We start from the raw sequence: 23,088 nt of genomic DNA on the forward strand, positions 1-23,088 counted from the left end.
TAAAGATAGATTCACAGGGTGAACCTTATTTTGTTCAGAAATGGGAGAGGGAGTTGGGCACTGCCAGAGGGAAAAATACTTTGAAAAGTTGATGCAATTAACTCATTCGTCCGCGACCGACACGTGAACCGCCGAGACAAATTATAAATGTATCGCTGGTTGGTACATCACCCCTGACAAAATTAGTAAATTCAGAACGGATCAGCCTGCCGGGTGCTGGAGAGGCTGTTCAGAAAGGGGAACGATGGCCCATTTGTTGTGGACCTGTCCTAAAATCCAAAAGTATTGGGATCTCATTCTGAGGCAAATAGAGGAGATCACAGGAAATAAGATCAAAAAAGATCCCTGGGTAGTTCTCTTCCATGGTACCCAGGAGGGTATTAAAAGATACAGGCAATCACTCATACCCCATTTGCTAAACGCGGCTAAAAGGCTTATACCAAGAAAGTGGCAGGAGGTCGAAAGTCCACAGATATGGGAGTGGATTGACGTTGTCGAGGAAACTTATAGGATGGAAGAACTAAAGGATAGGGTTGTTGAGAGGAACTTAGGGCCAGATTCACAAAAGGGATACGCAGGCGTATCTGCTGATACGCCGTCGTATCCCTGTTTCTATCTATGCGGCTGATTCATAGAATCAGTTACGCATAGATATCGCTAAGATCCGACAGGTGTAATTGTTTTACACTGTCGGATCTTAGGATGCAGTTCCGCGGCCGCCGCTGGGGGGAGTTTGCGTCGTAAACCAGCGTCGGGTATGCAAATTAGGAGTTACGGCCGATCCACAACGGTTTTTCGCGTTCGCTACGTCACCGCTAGTATAGTTTCCCGTCGCTAAGTAACACTTTTTTTTTGGTGCCTTAACTTTAGTCATTGCTGTCTAAAGTATGGCCGTCGTTCCCGCGTCGAAATTTAAAAATCAACGTCGTTTGCGTAAGCCATCCGGGAATACGGAAGTACGCTACGTGCGTCGCCGTTCAAAAAAATGACGTCACGGCGCGCAAAGCACGGTGGGAGTTAGGAAACGGAGCATGTGCAGTAGGTCCGGCGCGGGAGCGCGCCTAATTTAAATGGCACACGCCCATTTGAATTGGCCCGCCTTGCGCCGGAGGCCGCGGCCGTAGGTTTTCATCGCAAGTGCTTGGTGAATCAGGCACTTGCGATGAAAAATTGTGGCGGTGTAACTTATCTAGGATAAGTTACGCCGCCGCGATTCTTCGTGAATCTGGCCCAAGGAGTGTAGGGAAAAATGGAAAAAGTGGCGAGAGTATAAAAAAACATGGTGCTATGTGGAAAAACAGAGTAGACGGTTGAAACATGTGGAGAATATGGTGACTTTGATCTATTAACTACTTAACCCCCGGACCATATTGCTGGTCAAAGACCAGAGCACTTTTTGCGATTCGGGACTGCGACGCTTTAACTGACAATTGCGCGGTCGTGCGACGTGGCTCCCAAACAAAATTGGCGTCCTTTTTTTCCCACAAATAGAGCTTTCTTTTGGTGGTATTTGATCACCTCTGCGGTTTTTATTTTTTGCGCCATAAACAAAAATAGAGCGACAATTTTGAAAAAAAATAATATTTTTTACATTTTGCTGTAATAAATATCCCCCAAAAATATATAAAAAAAAAATTTTTTCCTTAGTTTAGGCCGATACGTATTCTTCTACATATTTTTCGTAAAAAAAATCGCAATAAGCGTTTATTGATTGGTTTGCGCAAAAGTTATAGCGTTTACAAAATAGGGGGTATTTTTATGGCATTTTTATTAATATATTTTTTTTACTAGTAATGGCGGTGATCAGCGATTTTTTTTCGTTACTGCGACATTATGGCGGACACTTCTGACAAATTTTTGGGACCATTGGCATTTTTATAGCGATCAGTGCTATAAAAATGCATTGGATTACTATAAAAATGCCACTGGCAGTGAAGTGGTTAACACTAGGGGGTGGGGAAGGGGTTAAGTATGCCTGGGTGTGTTCTTACTGTGGGGGGGGGGGGTGGCCTCACTAGGGGAAACACTGATCCTCTGTTCATACATTGTATGAACAGAAAATCAGCATTTCCCCCGCTGACAGGACCGAGAGCTGTGTGTTTACACACACAGCTCCCGGTCCCCGCTCTGTAACGAGCGATCGCGTGTGCCCGGCGGCGATCGCGCCCGCCAGGCACACGCACGGGAGTCGGGGGCGAGCGGGGGGCGCGCACGCGCCCCCTAGTGGCCGCTCGAAGAGCGGACGTATAGCTACGGACTCTCGCCCAGGAGAGCCGACCTGCCGCCGTATAATGACGGTGGCTGGTCGGCTAGTGGTTAATGGAGTTACCCCGACGATTTTAACTTGTTAATATAACAGTGAAAAATGTATACGCAAACAATCATTTTACAATGTTAATGGTGTCCCGAGAGCCGGGGGGGGGGGGGGGTAGCGTGGGGTAAATACCTATCTTTGTTGGGAGGGCTTAAGCATAGTTTGACCTTTGTTAAGGAAAGGCACATGTCACATCGACAAAAAAAAAAAAAAAAAAAAGTAACAAATAAATGTATAACTCTACAGATGATGCGGAAGTGCAAAGGGAGACAATGGCAAGCATTTGACCATGAGCTGGTCTCTAGTCCTCGGTTGGAAGCTGAAAAAAAAAAAGAAGACACATACACAAACCACAGACCACGATTATTAAATATATTTTTTAATTTTGCATTGCTATTTACAATGGTTGTCTCCATGCAAACAGAACATAAACTTGTTTAACACACACCAATAAGTTGTCATGGATAGCTGCAACAATAAACTAAACCTGAGAACACATGAGGATGGTTTCTTTTCCATAAAGCTTGCAGAACAGTGTTTTCTTAATATGATCAGGCACAGTGTCACAGTACTAATGTATATTTATTAACTTTGCATAGGAAACATTACAAGGCCTCATTTCTAGTGAAATATTACCCTGTACAAAACTGGTTACAGCCATCAATTAAATCTGACCCATGTGCCCATTATCTGTGCTCTTGTTGTTCTCGCAAAGAACATGACACAACCATGCCATATGCTTGCAGTGTAAAAAAGGTGGACAGTTGCTGAACTGTGTGAGGCATTTGCAACGTTAATGGCTTTTTTCCGTAATAAACATGTAGTGTTTATTGAATATAAAGCACTGTGGTAGTTTAGAAAATACAATTGAATAAAGAATAACAAACATAAGACTGAGGCTGATGTGTATACATGAAAGGTACGCCTTAAAGAAAAGCAGGAAATTTTACTGCCACATTCATAACGATATAAACTGGCATGTTTTCAGCCAGAGCCGTGGTGGTCTTCTATGTAGTGACTTGCCAAAAGTGAAATTTTGTTGGCTTTGAGCTCATGGCAGAGATCAGCATGTTCCTTATCACACACTGTGAATGGATATCCAGCATTGCAATGACAGTAACATTTCTCCGCATGGGGTACTTGTATTTCAGTCTCCCTGCTTCATTAAGAGCATTGTGTTATATATTACGTTTCATAAAAGCTGGAGAACGCACATACAGACTCAACATAAAAATGTGTGTTCAAAGACTATAACTTTGTGTACATGCATAGAAAGCCGAGTTTTCATATAAGAATACATTGGAATTTTTAAAGAATTGTAAGACTGTATAAAATAAATATATGTGCATGTAAAGCAGATGCTAATATTATACATTTGGTATCCAAGATGTCTTGCATATTGCCTCTACAATCTTTAATAGTGTACAGAAAAAAAACAAAGATTGTCCTCTATTAGCAGCTATACATGGTAAAGTAAATGTCAGTTTTTATTTCCACTTTTCCAAAGGCAACATTTTTGCCAATACCCATGTAAAGAACATCTCCTCTCAAACGCATCCAGTACTGCAAAGCAAGCCAGTGACAAAAATGACAAATAGGATTCATTACCTACCAAACAAACTAAACAACTGTTAAGTCATTTAAAGAATACTCGTACACCTTATTTCCTGAGTTTACACTATTTCTACATTTTACTTTAGATGGAATGGATACTTCAAATGTGTTCATACGCGAAAAAGGAATAAGATGAGTAAATTGCATTTACATATAAAATGTAATTATTCCACTATTCTGCCTTATAAAATACAATTAGTCATTAAGGTTACTCTTACTGTCTTATAATGGATTTAATATATCTAATGCCTGCCCCCCTTTAAAGTAATGCATATTTCCTGCGGTTGCCTAGAAATTTTTTCAAGAAGATTGCACTCTCATTGATTTGCACAGTTAATACATTTCAAGATTTATCTATCTGGTAACATAGTTATAGTAGAGTAAAATATACCAGAGAATAAATGAAAGCGAGAACAAATCTCCACTATAAAAGAATGAAATTTTTCATTAACTTTTAAGACTTTGTGCAAGCAAAAACAAGACCCATGGCATAAAACATCAAACTTTGTTTTCACTCTGCTGATGAGAAATGCAGCAATGGTATAACATTCCACACAGAAAGCAATTTCCCTCTTCTCTACTCCATGTTCAAGGTAAAAAAAAAACATCCCTTATGGATTGTGTAGAATAGTCAACTACATGGCATCATTGCCAGCAACACAATAAATATGACAATTTAAAGCAAATCCTTTAGCTTGCAGTGTTAAAGTAAACCTGTTACAAATGGCTCAGTTCAAACAGAGCTTATAATGAAAACAATGCAGAAACACTTTTTTTTTTTTTTTTTTTAAAAAAGGAAAAAATGTCAAAACTATCTGTAATCTAGAGGTTTAGGAAGCTCAATTTATATGCAGATTTAATTTTTCACTAAAAAAACATGACCCCTTTCCTCAGCCTTGAGGGCCACCCTAATTAATGTTATACTTTACACATAAAGAGAAGTCTGGGAGCTGGAGCAACCTTGACTTATATCCTACTATTTTAGCTGCCTATATCTCTGAATCTACTCCGTACTTACATGGATTTCACTGCATATGAGCCATGGTTTGGATTTCTTTTATCTCATGAACTGTGTGAAATTCTTAGGTTTGCGACCAGTGTAATTTTAGAGAGTTGAAATAACTAACGTCCATTGCAGAGTTATACATGTCATTGAGAGTGAATCATGTTCACTTCATTACTGCATTTCTGAAATCTTTTGGTGAAAAGCCTAATTATCAAGAACCGAAAAAATATGCACAGCTTAGGGGTCATCATTTGGTTGAGAAATCTTTAGGCAATGAAGAAAAATAAGATCATTGTAGGCAGGATACAAATACATGGATATTGGGGAGTAGACACTGGTTTGAGACTTTTGTTGAATCAGGAAGGCTGTCAACTTGGATGCTCTTGAACAAAAGTACTTTATTTGTGACATAGATACACGGGTACAAGCTTTATGTATATTGCCTGTACCCATGTATCCTTGTCACAAATAAAGTACTTTTATTCAAGAGCATCCAAGTTGCCACCCTTCCCGATTCAATAATTGCACCTGTGGGGCCTGAACGCCCTGGCTAGAGCACCGGATCACAGTTCGTAGACTCTTATATTGGCAGTGGAGCTGGGTAATATTTTTTTTCTTTCATTACTATTACCAAACGGCAATGAAAAGTCCATGTCTGACTTAAGAGGGTAGGTACAATTTTACTTGCTAGATGTCCAAATTACAATTTGTTTTTGAGAAATCCTTTGAATCAAAGCAGTGTGGAAGACTTTTTTTTAATCACAGAGCACGCAACCTTGCAAGAAGAGCTTCGACTTCAGGAATGGATTCTGGTTTGGCGGCAGAGCTTTGGCCTGGACCTTTGTCTTTGTGACCTTCCGAGCTGCACACCTCTTTTCTAGCTGTAACCTTGCTTTTTACTGTAGAAGAATGAGATTCAAACTCATAACTGAGTTCCTTAGCAACTGGAGCCCTTGGTGCATTGGAGTAGAGATTTGGTCGTGAGCGAGACCTCTCAAAGTGTGTCTTTTTGTTCTCTGTGGAAATCAAATAAAAAACAGTTATTGAAATTAATTATGATTTAGGTATGCAAATCATTAGATTTTGCATGCACATGTCATTGAATATGTAATTTACACACAGCAGAAAAGCAAAAAAAAAAAAATATATGCCTTAAATGCATGAGCATAAAGGGAAAAAAACACACAAGAAAATATATACTGGTATTAAAGAAGAGTCTCTAGAAAGAAGCTGTTTGTAAAGTAGTTTATAGCTGATTTGGCCCGAGAGGGGAGGATATTGATGTTGGTAATACATCTTTATCAGAGTAATTTGCATTTCCACATAAAAATGGCTTTGATAAAGAGAGCGGGTCACAAGTAAATATATTTTATTTTCGTTTGCATCCATTAGAAAGAATAAGCAAGCTTGTGTTTCTGGTTATAAACCGGCTGTCGGGAGGAAACTTTACATCATGAATGGAAACAGCATTGCGGTTTAATGTTCCCAAGAAATCTACATTCCTGTGTTGCGATCTGGGTTTTGGAAGGCTACTATTAAAATAATCTCAACGTATTACATGGGTGAAAAATATGGCCACACAGGCCAATTCTTAAAGGGATATAAAATAGTAATTATATATACATTTTTTTTTATGTGAATGTTTAAAGAAGCAATCATGTATAAAATAAATGAAATTTGGAAAAATTGATAGATTTTAATATAAATGTACTATCGTGGGATCAATGAAGAACAATATTTTCTGAAACACAGCTGGCCTTCCGACCACTTATAGTGCAGCACTGCAAGTTGTCACTTTGCTTTTCAGTAAAAAGAATGATATAACAGAGCAATTAAAAAAATAAAATAAAATTAAGACCTGTCAAAAAATATAAGGGCTGCCATTGCTAACCTTTAAAAAAAAAAACTATCTGGTAATATTGACTGGGTGGGGTTGATTTAATAAAGCATTTAGGCTATTCACTTTTCAAGGGAAGTTGCATTTTGCAGTGAAATTTTACCCTAGAGCTAAGTAAATGTGGTGAAATGGCTCAGTGAATACCCACTCTCTTGCAGGGAAAAAACAAAACAAAACAGCATTATGGAATATGATGGATGTTATCGGATGACGGAAGTTAGCAGAGCTTCACCTCATTCACCAAGCACTAGGGATAATTCCCTTGCAAAGGGCAACTTCAGTAGCCAAGACAAGAATTCCAACCAGAATCTGTATACTTGATCTGTTTACTAATATAATTCAGCCCTCAAATTGCCTACTTGCATTTTGCAAGTGGAAAATGATGGCTGGTGAACATGAGCTCGGAGCAGGGGGGGCCAGCACCGTGGGGTTGAATTGGAGCCATTCTCCCAGCGATTGCCGAGGGGAAGAGAGAGGAGAGCAGGCGGCCAGAGCTTCAGAGAGGGGGGAACATTGCTGTAACAGCTTTCATTTGCATTGCCGTGTTGTCCCACTGCGCGTTGTCACATACATACCCGCCTCCTGGTCCGGGTACTTTGACAGACAGATCACCTGTCCAATGCCGGGACGTGCAACATATATCAAAGTACCCAGGCCAGGAGATGGGGCTGTGATGGCGATCGGCGAGAACACACAGCAATTCAAATGAAAGCTGTTACAATAATGTTCTCCGCTCTTTGATGATCCGGTCGGCAAACCTCTCCTCTCTTCCCCTACACAGGTAGGCTGCATTTTAGCTCACAGGTAAGGCTGCATTGTTGGGCACAGGTGAGGCTGCATTGTTGGGCACAGGTGAGGCTGCATTGTTGGGCACAGGTGAGGCTGCATTGTTGGGCACAGGTGAGGCTGTATTGGTGGGCACAGGTAGGTTGAATTGGTGGGCACAGGTAGGGTGAATTGGTGGGCACAGTTAGGGTGCATTGGTGGGCACAGGTAGGTTGCATTGTTGGGCACAGGTAGGCTGCATTGTCGGGCACAGGTGAAGTGGCATTGATGGACACAGGTGAAGTGGCATTGATGGACACAGGTGAAGTGGCATTGATGGACACAGGTGAGGCTGCATTGTTGGGCACACATGAGGCTGCAATGATGAGCACAGGCGAGGCTGCACTGATGGGTACTGATAAAGTTGTTGTTATATATATATATATATATATGCTTGTCTATTGTCTACTTAACTCACAGCCATTACAAACACAATTCTAAAGACAAAGTATTATATATTTACAGAGAAAGTTATCCTTTAAAGCAGGGATCTCCAAACTACTGCCCTCCAGCTTTTGTGTTACTACACGTCCCATGATACATTATGAAACTCTGGCGTTCACAGACGTGAGTAGGACGGATGGGAATTGTAGCTCCTGAACAGCTGGAGGGCCATAGTTTGGAAACCCCTGCTTTAAAGAATAAGTTCTCCTTGCAAGAATTGTTTAAAAAAAAATCAGGGGAAAAAAAAAGGGCAATTATCTTTTCCTGCAGGAGCCTGAAAAGCATTGCACCCATCACGGGTGCAATGGTCAGGCTTCTGCAGACAAGCCCTGCAGCTTTCTGACCGTACATAGGACTGTCTGTTGAAAGCTGCAGGCCTTGAGAACAAACTACAAATGTGCTCATCAGCACCCTTGCAGTTCCTTCAGATCTGCAAGCCATCATCTGTGGTGGATGATGGTAGTTGTAGTTCATTCATTCACAGGAAACTAGTGAGTGGGAACTGGCGGCAGGAGATGGAACAGGTTACGTGTTCCACCCTAAATATGGGAGGTACACGTAACACATTGCAAAAAGTGAACTTAGCCTTCAATTGTCCACATTCTTGTGGGACCCTCTGGCAGCCACAAAAGCAATGTCCGCTCAGCAGCACCCAGATACAGAGCTGCTAACCTACACAGATATACATCCATGCTAGTCACTAATGGAAGGTAGTTACAGCAACAACTGTATCATTGGCTTTATATATTACCAGTTCATAAAGAAAAGTTAATGCTCTAACATTGCTAGAAGGTTTTACGCTGAGATATATACGGTCAGCGGTATATATCACATGCATAGATATGGAATAGCAAGGCCTTTGTAAAAGAATATCTGCTACACAGTTGCCGTGCAAGGGAAAATGTAGTGTTTCACATAATACTGCATACACATGAATATAAAGTACATGATTAGGAGACTAGTATTAAAAATATATAACATGAGCATTAAAAAAAAGTATGCAAGCAATTCCTATATGGTAACAAACAACCTGCCTCATTTTACGTGCAGATAAGTAAACTTTTATGCGCACATTTGTGAATGTTTCTAGCAGAGATGTAAGTTTACTAGTTCCTGAAGAGACTGACGTCACAAACCCAGTTTCCCTTCTCATGAAAGATCACTCTGTAGATATGCTGTTGTCTAGATTCAGGTAAATTCAATATTCAGGCAACCTTGTACTAGGGGATTGGGCATGGCTTCAAAAACTTGGTATGACATTTAAAGTTTTTTCAGTTATCTGCTGAAAGATGTCCTATCATCTCAATAGTAATGACTTTGGAGCACAGGCAGTCACTCATGACAGTGTGGTTTATGCGGGTGCTGAAGATTCCTTCTGAAAGCAGCTTGTACATTAAAAGGTGGTTGCTGAAGATATTTACTGCATTGTCATTTTCTGACCAGGGGCTCAAAGTGATGGATGAGTATTTTACACAGAATCCTGGACAAACTTGACAATTCACCTTCTGGTTACAGAAAAATATAAAAATTCTACAGAACCAAAGTTACATAAAATGTTTGTATTTCAGCAAGGATTTATTGGATTTGAAGATATTGGCATAACTGGCACATATCTATTGCTACTTTTTACTTTCAACATTTTTTTATTGAGTACAAAGGTGTAATACACATTACAGGTAATACATTAAATACATTGAAAATAGAGAAGCTCAAATATTCTTAATCCAATGTGTAAATATACAAAGTAAATATTTGTGGACAAAGTATGGTGTACTATTTAGTCACTAATGACATTAAGATTATTAAGTTTAGAGGTTTTATGTAGTTATTAGTAACTACTGACACTATATATATATATATATTGTCCTCTGTGAAGCAAAGAGTTATTAACAATACAAAGGGAGCTTCAGCCCTGGTTCACACTGGGCTGCGGGAGTGAAGCCGTGCGAGTTCAGCTGAACTCGCACGATTTCACTCTCGCCGGCCGTCCCGATTTCGGCCGCGATTTAAGAGACATCTGTGCAGGTTTCTGCACAGATGTCTATGTAAATCGTGGCCCGAAATCGCATAAAGTAGTACAGGAACTACTTTTTGAAATCGGTGCAGCGCCGCAGATGCGGCGTCGCACCGATTAGGACAATGTCATTGCCGACAATTGCCGGAAAATGCCGCCGATTTGAGATGCGATTTCACATGGGAAATCGCATCTCAAATCGAAGGAAATCGTACCCAGTGTGAACCTGGGCTCAAAACCATAACAGTAAAATATCAAATAACATCTATTGCTGCTTTTTAATTGTTTGTTGCACAGCGTATTTACTCTCAACCAAACTACAGGTAGCGACACTGAAAATACCAGCTACATTAAGCTTAAACATATTAAAAGAGGAGTAGTCTTACTGACTTATGTTCCATTTAGCTTTCAAGGATAACGTCACAGCAGGCAGAACAACAAAGAAAAGTCTCCAATGCGTTTACAAGAGAATAAAAACATAATTTTTTAAACATGGCGAAAAGGTATAATGCTTCTATATTACCATGCACATAATAAACAATTTAAACTACTTTGATTAAATGTACACTTCAGTTGTACCCAATTATTAGAACTTGCTCAAACACTTTAAAGCAGGGATTTGCAATTAGCGGACCTCCAGCTGTTGCAGAACTACAAGTCCCATGAGGCATAGCAAGACTCTGACAGCTACAAGCATGACACCCAGAGGCAAAGGCATGATGGGACTTGTAGTTTGGCAACAGCTGGAGGTCCACTAATTGCATATCCCTGCTTTAAAGTGAAACTAGACAATTGTCATTAAGTCTCAGAAAAATTGGAAAAGATAATCTCTGTTAGTTTTGTGTTCTATAGGACTTCAGTGGAATAACCTCCCTGAGTTACTAATCAAGACACGAGAGAGGAACCAAGCAATAAAAACAATACAAGTGTTAGGATAGTAAGAACCTCTTTTTTAGATTTTTATTTCTCCAAAAATTAAGAGATTTACATGAATCTGTGAGATTACCCCATAATCCTATGTATCTAGGGTAAGTGTCAAATCTTATGTAATATTTATGAGCAAGAAGAAATGCTATACAAGGCATTATCACTAGAAGATTGTACTATTGAAATAGATTGACTTATACCTGCTAAATTACGTTTATTTAGTAGGTTATTGAATTCAGCTTCAACACACATTAACCTCTCTGGCGGTATGATTCTTTCTGGTTGTAGGTGCTGAAAGCGGTACAATTATTTTGCATGAAAATTTGACGTTTTATATTGTAGGCCTGTAATTCTTAGGAATAACTCACTTAAATCTGTACAAACAAGAGTCTAATACACATCTCGGGTATGATAAAGTTTGAAAAACAAAATCATGAATTATAATATAATAAATAACTATAAATAATTATAACAAATAATAATGTAATTATAATAAAAATTACTCAATAATGTAATCAAATCAAAATCACTGAAACTTGCTCAGTTGCAGAATTGTCACTGTCATTGCTTTTATTTTTTTATGACGAATTTCCCCACAAATTGCTATCGTTCAATTCTGCAAGTGATTATAATTTATTTCTAGCTGCTCTAAAACCACTTTTGACATAAAGGGACACTTTTTGGTTGCTATGGACAATTTACAGTTTGCAGGCAGAAAGAACAGTTTTTATTATACAAAAGTACATGCAGAACACTGGGAAGACCACTAGGGACAAAGGGGGTGTGTATTTTTTACATACAGTACTGTAATCTATAAGATTACAGTATACTCTATGTAATGTGTTTGTTTACTTTTTTGAATTTGGCGCCGTTCTCCGCCCCCGTGTGCCGTAACGTCGCAGGGAACAGAGATCGGCGGCACAGGGGGACACTGTGTGAATCAAGCGAGGACCCACTCGCTCACACAGCGCAGCGGCATCACTGGATCCAGGGACAAGGTAAGTAACTTTGTCTCTGGCTGCAGCGAGGCGAGCCCGAGTCTGGCTCGGGGATACCACTCTTGGTATAAAAATCTTACCCCGAGCCAGACTTGGGAATACCACCAGGAGGGTTAATGAATGAATGAACAAACTACCAGTCTGGTCTGCCACTGCGGCAGGGAGATTTGTTATTAATGGAACTCAAGTGCGGAACTCAAGTGCGGAGGATCACCTCAACAGTAGCCCATCTTCCTCCAGCTCTCAAACTGAAAGTCCATATTTCAGTATCGACAGAATTGAAAAAAAAAAATAGTCTGCAGGAGCCTGCCATTGCACCCACAATCCACTGATTAGGGTTGCAATGTTTTGTAGTCGCATTTGCAAAAAAATATTAATGCACACATTTTTCTGCAAATATATGCATGCATTTATTATTTTTTTGAAATAGTGGAGTTAGACTTTATGGAGACCAAAACTAGTAAAAAAATAAAAAATAACATGTCATGCTGTGAAAGTTAATTTGCCTATTGGGCCAAAATAGCTGAGCCTAAAGCAAATCATTTGCTCCTGATCCTTCGCTTTTCTTCTGAACTGCAAAAACATGCCAGTATCTTGGTATCTGTCTAAACTGAGTCTACTGTATTTGTATGACTACTGTAAAAATGATAGAAAGACAGCTTCCTTGCCCAAAGACTATTTATATTGCGGTCCCTTCAATGGACAGGTTCACAAAAGAAACATGATCAGATTTACTATTTTCTTGAGAATAGTTTTATCCCAAACGTCAGGTCTAGACTTTTTCAGTGGGTTGCTACACATGTGTTATACATCACAGGTGCCATGGTCTGCACGCAATGTTGTGACAGCGGTGTGTCTGCATGAGGATTGTATACCAATTCAGTTTATTAAAGTGTTACTAAACCCACAACAATAAAATCAATCTGTATATGCAGTAAAGCATTCTTGTTATACTCACTGTGGAACCTAAGGGGTTAATCCTGTAAAAGGGTTATTTGATCTCGTCTTCTCTGATCCTCCCCTTATATTACTGCCCCCAATCCATTTCCAGATATCACAGAGCCCTAGGGGGGACTGTGCACTTGCTCAGTTTGGTGTGTATTGCTTAATTTTATTTTTTTAGGAGGGTGCATGTGATCAGCACAGGGCCAATCAGCACTATCCAGACAGAGGGTCAGGGATCATGCAGCATCATAGGGCAGTCAGGAGGAGAATGAAAACTCCTACAAGCTTTAACTAGTGATCAGCCGGACACTGATATAAGTCAAAATACTGCTATATACTGCTGATGAGAAAAGGTATTGAACAGTTTATATTTACTAAAATAATTGCATTTCCATGGTCTGTGTGAGACCAGATAGAGTGAATGTAGGGCCCTGGGATTAGTTACACTTTAATGACTTTTTATTACACATGTAATGTTTAACACATAAAATCTATTAATATGCAACTTGTTTATAGGTCACTCTTTATATTAGGCCTTTTTAAAAACAAACATAAAAAGTAACCATATACATGGAAAAAAAAAAAGACATTTGTTGCATGCCAAAAACATTCAATGCTTTTTTTTTTGACCGGTTTAGCCATATATTAGATAGCAATCTGTTGTCAATTTATTGCTAATTTCGTACAAACAGCAAGACAGTAAGGTATAAGTGACTTGCAAACAAAGTGCACTTATCTTTACCCCCCCTCCCTTTCCAGACGCATATTACCTCGCAATTGCACTCCTGGCTATTGGTTTATGTTAACATCCTTGGCGTATAGATACACAGCAGTGGGCAAGATTGCAATTTATGTAAGCATCTTGGGAAAGCTAGTCTAGCTCAGCAGGGGATAAGCACCAAAAAGGGAACGTGCATTCTCTTTGGAAGATATTGTTTAAAGATAAATGTGCTTTCAATCTCTTCTCGATGAGTTTCTGTATTGATATATGCCGCTCAAAGTCTCACAATAAACAAACTTTTATAACAAGTCCGATCAACCATTTGTCTAGGTATCACGCTCTGATCACAAACATACAGGCATGAAAATCATGAAAATACTCAAAATTGCCCCTATTTGAAGATTTTTTGTGTCCATGCATGAGTACCTTTAAAAAGAGCAGTGTACTACAATATCTGTGCATTCTGGGTAAAAAAAACGGCAGTTTAAAGAGAACATCTGCACATAAAAACCCATTGTGATCATTTTTACTATTAGTTAATATCACTGGTTGATATGGTTTTCTGCTTGTTACCTTATTAACAACTATTAATAACAATGTCATAATGCGTTTCCAAGAACATTTACTGATTCGGAATGATTTCATTCGAAAAATACAATGCATTTAACTTCTACCAAGCAGTAAGCCTACTAAGGTGTTAATTTTTTTTCATTAAAGTCGTGTAAATTTGGAAAAAAGTAATGCCTTTGAAAAATAAAGCTATTACAGGAAATGCTGCATTATTGAAAGCAGCGCTCTACATGAACAAGTAATTAATATAAAGGTTAAATCTATTTACATTGGTAGGTGAAGAAAGTTATATAGACATTTTGCATAATTGGCTTGTGACTTTTTAAAAATGCAGTTATAAATAGTGCTTACAATGCTTCATTAACCTATAATTGAATTACAAATTTAAGACTTGGTCTTGCTTGTGTAAGGAGAACAGCTTTATGATAAGAAACAGATAGTTATAATACATTTTTAGAGAAAATTCTGGAGGTGAATATGGAATTTGTTCTCCATATGCTGCTATAGGAGCTAAAAGTGAAAGAAGCACAGAAATTCAAAATCTCTTTTTCATTTTGATGGCTCTAGCATATAGCAGTGTCTCACATAAGTGCTGTCTGTATTGGCCACAGCAACCGAACATTCTCCAGAAGAATTTGTGACATACTTTGAGGTAGCCCAACTAGTAAATGTTAACACCTTCCCGTCTGACCTATAGCAGATTGGAGGCTGGGCAGGTGCTTTACCTTCCTGAGTGGACTTCATATGATGTCCTTCACATCGCGCTGCTCATTTGCGCCCCCAAAATTCAAAATTGCATAACAAAAACGGAAAAAAAAAATATTTCCTCCCAAAATTTTTGGTCTTTCTTTCATTTGTTTAGTAAAAAATAAAAAGCCCAGTGGTGATTAATTACCACCAAAAGAAAGCTCTGTCTTAAAAAAAAATTCATGTGGGTACGGTGTTGCATGACCACGGAGTTGTCATATAACCTCTTGAAGGTTTTACCCCCTTCCTGACCAGGCAATATTTTGCGATATGGCACTGCGTTGCTTTAACTGACAATAGCGCTGTCGTGAGATGCTGTACACAAATAAAATTGATGTCCTTTTTTTTAACCACAAATAGAGCTTTCTTTTAGTGTTTTTTTTATTATTTGTGCTGTAAACAAAAAAAGACTGAAAATTTGAAAAAAAAAACTATAATGGCCAAAACTATATTGGCCATTAAAAAAAAATATGAAAAATCTAAATTTTTCATCAATTTAGGTCAATATGTATGCTGGCACATATTTTTGTTTAAAAAAAATCCCAATAAGTGTATATTTATTGATTTGCACAAAAGTGTCTACAAACCATGGGATATTTTTATAGACATTTTCGTTTTTTATAGTTTCTACTAGTAATGGTGGTGATGAGTGATTTTTAGTGGGACTGCGACATTGCAGCGGACACATCTGATTCTAAGGCCCCGTACACACCATAGAATCCATCCGCTGAAAAATTCCAGCAGATGGGTTTCAGCGGATAGATCCTATTTCTCCCCTGGGATGGATTCCAGCAGATCGAATTTTGCTGACATGCCAAGCATATCCATCTGCTGGAATCCATCCCAACGGATGGATCCGCTGGTCTGTATAGACTCACCGGATCCATCCGTCCGAAGGGATCCCCCGCATGCGTCGTAATGATTCGACTCATGCGTGGAATTCCTTATATGACAGCGTCGCGCACGTCGCCGCGTCATAATCGCGGCGACGGCGCGACACGTCATCGCCAGAGGATTTCAGCGCGGATTTCAATGCGATGGTGTGTACACTCCATCGCATGAAAATCTGCCGAAATCCTCGAGAGGATTTATCCGCGGAAACGGTCCGCTGGACCGTATTCGCGGATAAATTCTCTCGTGTGTATGGGGCCTAAGTGACACCAATACAAAGATCAGTGCTTAAAAAAATGCACTGACACTGTATAAATTACACTGGCAGGGGGCGATCAAGGGGTTACGTGTGCTCCTAGGGAATGCTTTCTAACTGTGGGAGGAGTGGAGGCACTGGATGATCTGTGTTTCTGCTTACCAGAAACACAAGATCTCTCTTTTACGCCTTGACATAACCGCGGTCTGCCTTGTTTCCATAAGCAGACCGCTGTTCTGCCTTTTCTCTGAACTATTGGCAGGACCCAACAGCCATCGTGTACATCGGACACGCTAATTGGCTCACCTTGTGTCCAATCACAGCGGGAGCAGCACGTGCCCCAGGTTGCGTGCACAAAATCACGAACAGGTAAGTGATTTTGCGCAGCCGTGCTGCCCTGCCACAGTATATATGTGGTGGGCGGTCCGGAATTAATGGCTTTCTGATTTAGTCACAATGTAGAACCTAACACTGCTTCCACATCAGACATATGAAGTATATGTCCATCCAAACTACTAGACATGGAAGACCAAGGAAAACACAATGTGGCCCTGCTGAAAACCAAGGGCCACAGGTGGCCACACACGAGTTGTCCTTTGTATAATCCAGGGACACATCTTTTGGCTAAGTCAGCTTTAAGCTCCTCCAAAGGCGTAAACATATATTCAGGGTTCAGCATAAATAAGTACACCCCAACAGATTTGTCAGAAAACCTTTACTTTCCATTTAAAAATCAACATTTTCTATGGGACACTATACTACAAAATACTCCCACAAATGCGGGTCAATGACTACAACCAAGATTTGCTAATTTGCACACACAAAAAAGTATTTTTCCTAACAAATTCATTGAAGACCATGTTGAAAAAATGAATACACCCTAATGAAAGTCTTAGGAGTAAAGCTCCATTTTAGACAACAGAATGCTAATTAACAAGAATTCAATTATTCATTAAACAGGTGTCCAGCAGACAACCGATTATAAAACGGTGTTACTTCACATCATGAAATCCCCATCCCAGTTCATGATATCAGCAATGGCATCACATGGAAGAGAAATGTCACAAGGCTAAGAAAGAAAATAATCTCTTTACACAAGAACGGTGAAGGGTACTTATCAGTCAGAATACTGTAGTAAAAGTAATACAAAAATGGAACTGCAACCATCTCACGGAGAAGTCCATGGCGTACACGGAAGTTAACAACTCGACAGGAGCGTCTTCTGAGGAGATGGGTTGAAGAAAATCACTATGCAAGTTCACTGCAGTTAGCCACAAAAGTAGCAAGTCAAACTGGGGCGATTGTTTCCTGTGACACAATATGGCATATAAGGATAAGCTCCGGCGTGTTCGCAGGACCCACATGCAGAGCCCGCCAGGAAGTTGGCGCTGTGCCAATCACAGGCAGTGAGACATTTCTCGATCTCTACAGCCGTGCATCGGGAAAATGTCTCACTGCATGTGATTAGCACAGTGCAGACTTCCTGGTGGGCTCTGCATGTGGGCTGTGCGAACACGCCAGAGCTCATCCTTAATGGCATACACTGCAGGGGAATGGCATGCATGGGCGTCATCCACAAAGGAAGGCTGTCCTAAAGACCATGCACAAACAAGACTGCCTAGAACTTGCCAGAGTCCATGCTGAAAAAGAAAGACTACTGGGATTCTGTACTTTGGAGTGATGAGACCAAGATAAATGTTTTTTGGAACTGATGGCTTCAAAACGGTATGGTGTCGCAAAGGTGAGGAGTACAAAGAAAAGTGCATGGTGCCTACAGTGAAGAATGGTGATGGCAGTGTCCTTCTGTGGGGCTGTATGAGTGCTGCTGGTGTCGGGGAGTTGCATTCCATTGATGGTATCATGAATTCACAGATGTACTGCTCTACAGTATATTGAAAGAGAAGATGCTACCATCACTTAGTGCCCTTGGCTGGTGTGCACTTTTCGAACAGGACAATGTTATTATTATTAACCTTACTTTCATGTAATGGACTAAACAAATGTTCTATAAAACGGTTTTGTCAACATTTTGGAAATTGTTCTTGTATTCATTGAGATATTGATTTAAAACTTACTTTTCACAAGGGGTGTAGTCATTTATGCTGACCACTGTATAATCCTCCAATACATGCTAAATCATTCATGGGACAATCTGATAAAACATATTAATGTTAATCGTAAAACACTTGGGCTGTGCCTTTACGTCTGTCCACTCTCTAATGTCAGCTTAGGATCAAAAGGAACATTTGGGTTTTACTTTAGAAAAGGAAACCCAAAGTATATACTTTTACAGATGAATGATCATTTAAATATAAGTTATTTGAAAATTTGTCAAACCTAGACATGCACACAGCATATTCTCTTTTTTGAACTGCAATGTACAGTATAAAGATTGATACATATTGCAGTAAATGGCAGCAGTGAAAACACAGATTACATCGTATAGAAGAACATAACTGTACCACACCTCCATTTGCCAGTAAAAGCTGAAAATTGACTGCTTTGGCAATCTCCCCAGACATTTGAATGTGTATATAATGCTAAAATTGAAAGATTTTCTTATTTGACCTGTAATGGCATTCAGTCAATTGGCCACGTGCATGAAAGGATACTAGCACGCTTGCAGCGCATCTGCACATTAGCACGAAAGCCTCTATCAGACAAGGTTGATATTTTAAGCAGCAGGATCTGCCCTGATCACTTCTTTTTTTGGGGGCATAATTTGCCTTTAGGTTGAATATAACAAATGTGACTGAATTAGCATTTTAATGAGCTGTTGATAGAAAATTCACACTCCTGGGCTACATTAGTAAAAATTTGACCAAATCATAATGGTAATCTGGGTTCATTAACAGAAAACCCAATTTCACATTAAAAATTAGATGCTGCAAAAACTATTAGAAGTAGCTGTGCCAATTGCAGACTTCTTTCTCCCTTCTTAAAATGTAATAAAAAAGATGATTTTTCATGCAAGAAAAAAAAAAAAACTGAACATTTCTATGGATGGCATTGTAGTTTCAGGGATTTCATTTGTAACATATACATATCCAATGCATTATTATCAAACAAAATAACTGATCTGATAGAATGATCATTTGAAAATCAGGCCTTGCAGACCCGTGAAGAACATAGTCTTTGAATGTGCCGAGTCCATATTTGTTAGTCTGCACATGTACCTGCTTTTTCTTATCAATTTTCCAGGTATTTTACTTGTCTGATATTTGAATGTAATCCCCTTCTGCGGATGTCTTTGGCATACTAATGTGATGGCTGCAGATCAATAGCTAGGCATTTTTAATCATGTCAAAGAAAATGATTGGTGTGGTGTGACTTAAACACAAAGATGTTCAAACTTTCATGCCTAGTCTCAGAATGTTGTCCCAGTTAGATTTATGTGTCTTTGAAGCCAACTGTCATATCACCTGCATTTAATGTCTTCATGTACCAGTTTTGCTTTAGAGATTTATAAATAATCAGAATATCTTAAAGACAACAAGATTTTTTTTAGTATGTCATGCAAGTAGAGTTAAAGCTTAAATACAGGCAAACATATATGTACACTGTTTCACCAGTCAAAGGATTTGTAATTCTGCTTTGCCAGGCTTGTGATCCAGACACCTCTGCCATACACTTTAGCCAGATCCTGGATTTGCCTTTGGAAAACACTATGGGCCAGATTCAAAGCTGAAATACGCCGGAGTATCTACTGATATGCCGGCGTATTTTCAAATTTGCCGCGTCGTATCTTTAGTTTGAATCCTCAAACCAAGATACGACGGCTTCTGGCTTCGATCCGACAGGCGTACGGCTTCGTATCATAGGTGTAATACTTTGGCGCCCGCTGGGTGGAGTTCGCGTCGTTTTCCTCATCGGGTATGCTAATTAGCTGTTTACAGCGATCCACAAAGTTACGCGCGGTCGTCACATTCTCTTACGTCGTCGCTAGTCGGCTTTTCCTGGCGTAAAGTTACAGCTGCTATTTTTTGGCTTAAATTTAGACTTGCCATGTTAAAGTATGGCCGTCGTTCCCGCGTCGAATTTAAAAAAAACTTTTTGCGCAAGTCGTCCGTGAATAGTAAAGGACGTAACGCACGTCACCGTTCAAAAATTACGTCGGTGCGACGTCATTTCGCGCAAAGCACGGCGGGAAATTTCAAAACAGAGCATGCGCAGTACGTTCGGCGCGGGAACGCGCCTAATTTAAATGATACACGCCCCATTTGAATTAGGCGGGCTTGCGCCGGACGGATTTACGCTACGCCGCCGCAAGTTTACAGGCAAGTGCTTTGTGAATCAAGCACTTGCCCGTAAAACTTGCGGCGGTGTAACGTAAATGCGATACGTTACGCCGCCGCAATTCTATGTGAATCTGGCCCTATGGTTTTGTAAAGCAGACTGGTATAGTCTGCCAGAACCTGAAATTAGAATAAGCAGTAACACGCCAACAATAGATTTTGAGTGGCCTGAATGACCCTCCCAATCCCAGTCTAAGTAATACTGGCTGAACAGAGAATTACAGAATGCCAATAAAAATAAAGTATATAAAAAGAGTCTGGTACTTATCTAAAAAATACATGAATATATATTTGGATTTTTTGTAATTTTTGCAATAAAATCCAAGTGCATATGTTACTGTAATGTTGTATTATGCCGCGTACACACCATCACTTTATGTGATGAAAAAAAACACAATTTTTTTTTGTGATGTAAAAAACGACATTTTTGAAACTTCAATTTTCAAAAACGACGTTGCCTACACACCATCGTTTTTTCACAATGCTCTAGCAAAGCGAGGTTACGTTCAGCACCTTTTTTCCATTGAAGCTCGCTTCATAACTAGCTTCTGGGCATGCGTGGGTTTAAAAATGTTGTTTTAAACGTCGTTTTTGCTACACACTGATTTTTTGTGAAACAAAAAACGACGTTTTGAAAAACGACACAAAATTGAAGCATGCTCTAAATTTTTTTTGTCATTTTTCACAAGACATAAAACAACGTTTTCCCCCACACACGGTCATTTAAATTGACGTTTTTAAAAACGTCGTTTTTTTTCATCACATAAAGTGATGGTGTGTACGCGGCATTACAGTAATCTGTCGACACAGGTGATACCTGAATATTATACCTAAAATGCAAGGTGTCAATTGATACAACATGCTGGAAAACCTATGGCTGCAGGGTGTCCCAGAGCCTCTAAAACCCTTCATGTATAAACCTTTTGAGCTCCTGCACACAGGCATATAAAACGCTGCCTTCAGTTACATACTGCATACAGTTTTAGGCCTCCTTCACCCCTGGTAATTTGATCCATGCCTTGTGCAGGTCTGTGTTTACCCATTAAGGATGCAGACAAAATGTCTTCTCCCAATAAGACATACGTGTAGGTGTATGTCTCTGAAATCATCCTGGGTACAGTCAGGGCCGTGCACCTGCATGATTGGCACATTGGAAGAAATGGCTGTGTCCGTGCAGCTGCTGCTTCTCATTAGACATCTAGCTGAATGCAGGCACAAGGATGCATGCAACACCTCTACATCCTTGTGCCAGTAAAATATGGCCCTGAACTGGACACAGAGTAAATCGCCCCATTTGAATGAGACCTTATATGGATCTGAATGCAGTACAAATGTATGCTAAAGGCCCAGTCTGATTTTGGCCATATATTATAAAGTACACATGTAAACATTTGTATGAATGATGACTTGTGTAATGCATAAATGAATGTATGCACCACCACTGCTGCCCAGTGAATTCAGCACCAGGCGATATGTAAATATAAACAATGCATATGCAGCAATGGTGCTAAATGACTGAAGGCCAAGGTCATTCTGCACTGCCGCTGACAAGTGAATGACTCACTCAGGGACAAAGGGACAAGTAAATATCAATATTGCAGATGGTTCTCAGGATTCAGTCATTCTAAATGGATGACCTTGTACATAATACGTAACTCAACTCTATATGGACATACAGTACATGTGTAGAGACCACCTTTTTCTAAGGATCTTGCTGTCAGTTTTCTGAAAGCTCCTTTGCCCGTGTGCAGAAGTCCTTTGACTCTTACTAAAGTTAAGGGCAAGTCTCTAGTACATCCTTTAGGGAAAATTGGGCAAACTCATGAGCTATGAGTAAGGTCATCTTTTGACTTGATTTGCTCTATCGAATATTTTACTCCTTGAAAATAATAAAGAAAAAGCTTTAATACTCATCTTATAGCCAATATGTCGTGACTTGGATGTCTATGCACAAGCAGATGGAGACTGCAAGTCAGGTATGGTGATGGTTGAGTTGTTTAATCAGGTTGTAGCACCCAATTCTTCTTTTGAACTGTATTTAACCACTTCAGCTCCAGAAGATCCCCCCCCCAACCTTCCTGACCAAGCCATTTTTTGCGATATAGCACTGCGTTACTTTAACTGACAATTGTGTGGTCGTGTGACGCTGTACCCAAATTCAATTTATGTTCTTTTTTTCCCCACAGAGCTTTCCTTTGGTGGTATTTGATAACCTCGGCGGTTAAAATTAGTTGCGCTATTAACAAAAAAAGACCGACAATTTTGAAAAAAAAAAAATCGAATTTCTTCATCAATTTAGTCCCATATGTATTCTGCTACATATTTCCGGTAAAAAATCCCAATAAGTGTATATTAATTGGTTTGCACAATAGTTATAGCGGCTACAAACTATAGGATATATTTATGTTTTTTTTACTATTAATGGAGGCGATCAGTGACTTACAGCGGGACTGTGACAGTCGGCGACGGACAAATCGGACACGAAGTGACACCTTTTTGGGGACCAGTGACACCAATACAGTGATCAGTACTAAATAATATGCACTGTAGCAGTACTAATGGCACTGGCAGGGAAGAGGTTAACATCAGGGGCAATCAAAGGGTTAAATGTGTTCCCCTGCTTT

The 23,088-nt window shown here is 39.6% G+C and overlaps 1 protein-coding gene across 4 annotated transcripts in view; it reads right to left on the bottom strand.

The window, feature by feature from the left end:
- Positions 1–2,680: 2,680 nt before the first annotated feature.
- The window catches only part of DIAPH3 (diaphanous related formin 3), an 844,467-nt gene continuing 824,059 nt past the window's right edge, over positions 2,681–23,088 (bottom strand). For all 4 annotated transcript variants that reach the window (XM_040341346.1, XM_040341345.1, XM_040341344.1 and 1 more), the window contains one exon: positions 2,681–5,950. In XM_040341346.1, the coding sequence (XP_040197280.1) occupies positions 5,694–5,950 (257 nt within the window). In that variant the 3' untranslated portion in view covers positions 2,681–5,693. The remainder of the gene's footprint in view (positions 5,951–23,088) is intronic.

Source organism: Rana temporaria, chromosome 2 (assembly GCF_905171775.1).
Source record: "Rana temporaria chromosome 2, aRanTem1.1, whole genome shotgun sequence".
Taxonomy (NCBI): domain Eukaryota; kingdom Metazoa; phylum Chordata; class Amphibia; order Anura; family Ranidae; genus Rana; species Rana temporaria.